The 4,967-nt window shown below is 36.7% G+C and overlaps 1 protein-coding gene across 1 annotated transcript; it reads left to right on the forward strand.

Annotated features, from left to right (window-relative positions):
- On the forward strand, positions 1,192 to 4,631 carry LOC109325942 (APO protein 1, chloroplastic). The gene is made up of 4 exons (XM_019558565.1): positions 1,192 to 1,372; positions 1,770 to 1,840; positions 3,042 to 3,409; positions 3,517 to 4,631. Exons 1-4 carry the CDS (start codon positions 1,324 to 1,326, stop codon positions 4,349 to 4,351), a joined length of 1,323 nt encoding a protein of 440 aa, XP_019414110.1. The 5' UTR covers positions 1,192 to 1,323; the 3' UTR covers positions 4,352 to 4,631.

Genomic DNA, 4,967 nt, shown 5'->3' on the forward strand with positions numbered 1-4,967 from the left:
ATTCTAGAAAGTCCACTTTAGGTTACTTGATTAAGTTTGTGGGGGGAGTTGTGGCATGACAATCTAGGTTGCAAAAGCGTGTTGCATTGTCCATATTGAGGCAGAGTTTATTGCCATTAGAGAAGCATGCAAGGAGTTGCTTTGGGTCAAGAAATGCTTGCATGAGCTTGGTTTTATCCAAGACAAATACTTGTTATTTTGTGATAGCAAGGTGCAATTTATCTTGGGAAGAATTCAACTTTTCATTATAGGTCCAAACACATTGATGTGAGGTATCATTGGATACGTGATGCTTTGGATGCTAGGTTGTTGAAATTGGTTAAGATTCATACAAATGATAATGGTGTTGATGTGATGACTAAGGCCTTATCAAGGTGAAAGTTTGAAACTTGTTGTGAGATCGTCGGTTTGACGATTCTCTCCACATAGTTGTGAGGGGGAGATTTGTTGGGTTTGGGCTCCCTTCCTATGTGGAGAAAGACGCAATTGGGCATAGCCCACTTGTCACACTTAAACTAATTGATAGGGGTTATATGAGGCAATAGTGTGCAATCAGTTTAGGAAAAAAGAGGCAATAGAAAAGTGAGAGAGAAGTTGAAAGAACTCAACCCATAAGAACTCATAGCAGTTGTGAGAGATTTGCGATTGCTTCTTCATTCATCGTTAGATCGGGCTGAAATTTGGACAACAGGTTCACAACTTCTGGTACTTCATTCTGAACGGTTGGATCGGTGAGAAGACATCCGAGGTAGTAGAAAACGAGCCAAAACAATGGCTGTTTTTCTAGTTTTTTTCTGCAACTTTGTGTTCTCATTTTCAAGCTTGTTGCTCTATTGTATGTTGTATTGTTGAGGATGTTTTGTCTTGTATTTTGAAGACACTCTTGTATTCTTATTTTGATCATAGTAAAGCTTTATTGACCGACTTGTGCTTGTTGTTTTTACTTCAACTAGGAATGTTTTCCATGACCAATGCCTTCCTAGTAAGGAACACAATCCTTATAAATAATGATCTATATTAATGCATTTTAACCTATAATATTTGTGTCCATATTTGTTTTTGATGAGGTATTTACATGAAATCTAAAATAAAAATCATAATTTATCTTGGGGCTGTGCAGTGTGCACAACTCAAAATCAAAACCCCCAACCTAATCATTTCAATCATCATAAATTGCAATAAACAATTTATGGACTGCTAGTGTCTTGTTCTAATTCACTCTAACAATCGGGGAGTCTTCTTATTCTTCTTATCTGCTTCTGTATTTCCATTTGCAGCGACCACATCAAACTTCATTTATTTACCATCTTCCTTCATTTCTCTATGGGTCTTCCACTACTTTCTTCTTCGTTTTTGGATTCCTCCTATAACGGTCAATCACTTTTCCTTTTTCTTTTCACTTTCTCCTTAGTATTAATTTCAATAATAATCTGCAATTTTATGTAAAATCACGTGGACTTAGTATTGCCCCAAAGTTGTTTGATACAATGTCACAATGACTTATAAGTCACAAGCACTATATTTTTCATCCACCCCTCATTAAAATCAGAGATAAGTAAACAAAAAAAATGTTTTTTATGTTCAAATTCTATATAATACCAAACATTAACCTCAATAAATATTCATGTTCTGTGCTTATTACTTTGTATTTTTGTAATATGTATCTGTAGGTCTGTTGGCATATCCAACGATGCAGGAAAATAATGCTGTGCCAATTTGTTTAGTCCATTCTGCTGACCATGTTATTTGTTTTGAATTTTGATTTTCAGGTGTTTTCGGCAGCATGGAGTTTATGAGGCCTCCACTATCAGCTTCTAAGTCATATTCTCTTGCTTTGAAGGTTTTATTTATTTGGTTTTCGCTTTATATGTATCTACTTTTTAATTTTGTAGTTATTTGTAGCATTTTCAAGGTTCATTGCATTTCCTTTAATTAAAATTTTGTGTACAAACTAGGGAAATGCAAATGCTAGAGCTAAAAGTATCTTATGATTCATATCGGAAACTGTCGACATTGGTCATCTATTGCGACCAATTATTTTAATGTTGGCTTGCTTTCTGGAGGTGTGTGACTGAGAGAGGGTCTCAAAGTCTTTTGGAGTATTCTCATCTAATGTCTACACCTTCAATTTCTTTGTTCATCTGTGGAGATATATAGACCATTCAATTCAAATGTTACTACAGCATTCCAATACATAAAGTCTTGGTTGTTATTCTTATTAGGATGTCCTAGAAGTTTGTCCAGTTACTAACCACTATTTGTTGTGTTTTCTCAATTGCCCTTGCATCCAAAATATCTAAGTAATCTTGAGATGCTAGCACTAATTTCAAGGCTACTTGGGTAGTAATACTCTGTTATTTATTTGCAAACAGTATTCCTCTTCATAAAATGTTGGATTTTATACGAGGAGCAAAAAGTTGGTCTCTCTTGTGGTGCACTGCAATTATACTTACACCTCCTTTCATATTTATAATTGAAATTTTATTAGTTCCAAATTCTATAACAACAACAACCAAGCCTTTATCCTACTAGTTCCAAGTTCTATCTTTAATGAAATCCTCCGGGATAAACCTTTGTGAACCTATGATTCATTTCTAATTTAGTGATTCTAGTGACTGGTTTTCTTCCATGGTTGACTGAGTTATGTATTGCCATGTTGATATATATCATAGCCAAAGGTTTGTGGATTTTTTGTTGACAAGATTGCACCAGGCTTCATTGATGATGCATGAATTGAATAGGTTTGTTGACACCTGGTACAAAGATTGAGATGTTTAACTAAATGTGTCATATAAACAAAGATGGAAGCAGAAAATGGCTGAATAATTTCAAATTTTATGAAATGTTATTTTCTTTAAGTTCTGTTCACACTTGTAGATAGTTTATTGTGGCCTTACTCCTACAAATTAACCATAGAAGTTGCTGAGGGAGTTTGTTAATTGAAGAAAGTATTTTAATTCTTTTCAATATAATATGATCTTTAGTTTATCTTTCCGAACAACCTTCTTGGGGCTTAAACTTAAGCTTCATCTATGTTGCAGTTCAAGTGTCAACAATTTCACAAGGGTGGACAAACATCATCAGGGGCTATACTCTGTGCTAGTCAAAGGCCCAGAGGTCATAAAAGTGTGTGGATACGAAAACCATTACCCCAAAATGTGGAATTTCCAGCACCTTTCCCTAAGAAAAAGAAAAAACCATACCCTATTCCCTTTAAAGAGATTAAAAAGGCTGGAAGGGAGGATAAAAAACTTGCAAAAATGGGAATAGAGAAACCTCTTGAGCCTCCAAAGAATGGATTGCTTGTTCCTCACCTTGTTCCTGTTGCTTATGAAGTATTTGATGCTTGGAAGCTTTTGATCAAAGGTCTTGCCCAGCTTTTGCACGTCATTCCTGTACATGGCTGTAGGTAGATTATAGTGTATTCTAGTTTTTGGTAATCTTCTTGTTCTGTGTTTTTTCTTCTATTATAATGTCAGTGCATGAGTTAAATGCTTGTCAATTCAATTCATGCAGTCAATGCTCAGAAGTTCATGTTGGTCAAAATGCTCACCACATTCTGGATTGTGCCGGTTCTACCAGTTCTAAGCGTCATAGTTCCCATTTATGGGTCAAGGGTTCCATCAATGATATACTTGTCCCCATTGAGTCCTATCATCTCTTTGACCCCTTCGGTAGGCGCATCAAGCATGATACAAGGTTTGAGTATGATCGGATTCCAGCTGTTGTTGAGCTATGCATTCAAGCTGGTGTGGATATCCCAGAGTATCCTTCACGCCGAAGGACCAACCCTGTACGAATGTTAGGGAAGAAAGTACTTGACAGAGGCGGAAATGTAGAGGAACCTAAACCGTGGCGCTTTGCAGAGTCTTCTTCACTTATTGACTTTGATACTTACAGAGCTTTGGAGCGATTTCCATGTCCACCTTTGTCAGATATACCTAAAATTGCCCAAGAAACAATTGGCGCATATGAAATTGTTAGCAAGGGTGTCACGAGGTTGATGAAGAAGTACACTGTGAAAGCATGTGGTTATTGCTCAGAGGTCCACGTGGGACCATGGGGCCACAGTGTTAAGCTTTGTGGGTCATTTAAGCACCAGTGGAGGGATGGGAAGCATGGTTGGCAAGATGCTACCGTTGCTGAAGTTTTTCCTCCAAATCACGTGTGGCATGTTAGAGACACTAGTGGACCTCCTTTGCGGAATAAACTGAAGAGATTTTATGGAAAGGCTCCAGCTGTTATTGAAGTGTGCATGCAAGCTGGTGCAAAGATCCCAGATGAGTACAAGCCCATGATGAGGCTTGACATTGTAATCCCAGACAGCGAAGAGGCAAGAATGATTGCATGATGATCAAGTGCAGTTTATCCGATGATATGTTCCATCAGAAGTGGAGGTATTCTACAGGACATGTCTGATTCATAGACTAGAGGAACTTTAGTGTACATGTATACAAGCTAGTAGAAGATCTAGTAGTAGGTTAAATTACTAAATATTGGTTCATCAATTTCTGTATAATGTCTTAAACTAGTGAAAAATTATGTAGGAAGAGCAATGCATATGTTAATTTATTGTATGTTACAGATACAACACAATCAAGTGGAGTTTTCTGCATGGTGTTGGTTAGGTACTCTAGTCTCTGCCATAAATTTAGACAATTCCTGCTAAGTTCTTGCATACTTGCCATAGGAAATTTTGGAAGGATTTTTCATCTTGCAGGAAAGATCACAAGCGTCACTGACAATTTTGTGATCTTGGAAGAGGAAAATTACAGCTACAAAGGCTTCACTTATATGTGTGTGTCTGTGGGTGTGTATCTATAGTAGCAAACCACATTGCTGTTAATTAATCTAGAAATATAATGGACTGGAATATTACCCTACAATGTACCAATGGTTGGTGAAATTAATCTGTATTCTAGTAAAATGTACCAAAATAAATGATAGGAATTGTCCAGAAAATTGTT

The sequence above is a fragment of the Lupinus angustifolius genome, chromosome LG13 (assembly GCF_001865875.1).
Source record: "Lupinus angustifolius cultivar Tanjil chromosome LG13, LupAngTanjil_v1.0, whole genome shotgun sequence".
NCBI classification, from domain to species: domain Eukaryota; kingdom Viridiplantae; phylum Streptophyta; class Magnoliopsida; order Fabales; family Fabaceae; genus Lupinus; species Lupinus angustifolius.

Bases quoted from the DNA above. Each gene is read 5' to 3' on its own strand.
- LOC109325942 (XM_019558565.1), top strand. From the start codon at position 1,324: ATGGGTCTTCCACTACTTTCTTCTTCGTTTTTGGATTCCTCCTATAAC. The intron at 1,373-1,769 runs GTCAATCACTTT...TTTGATTTTCAG, and splicing joins TTTGGATTCCTCCTATAACG to GTGTTTTCGGCAGCATGGAG. The intron at 1,841-3,041 runs GTTTTATTTATT...TCTATGTTGCAG, and splicing joins CATATTCTCTTGCTTTGAAG to TTCAAGTGTCAACAATTTCA.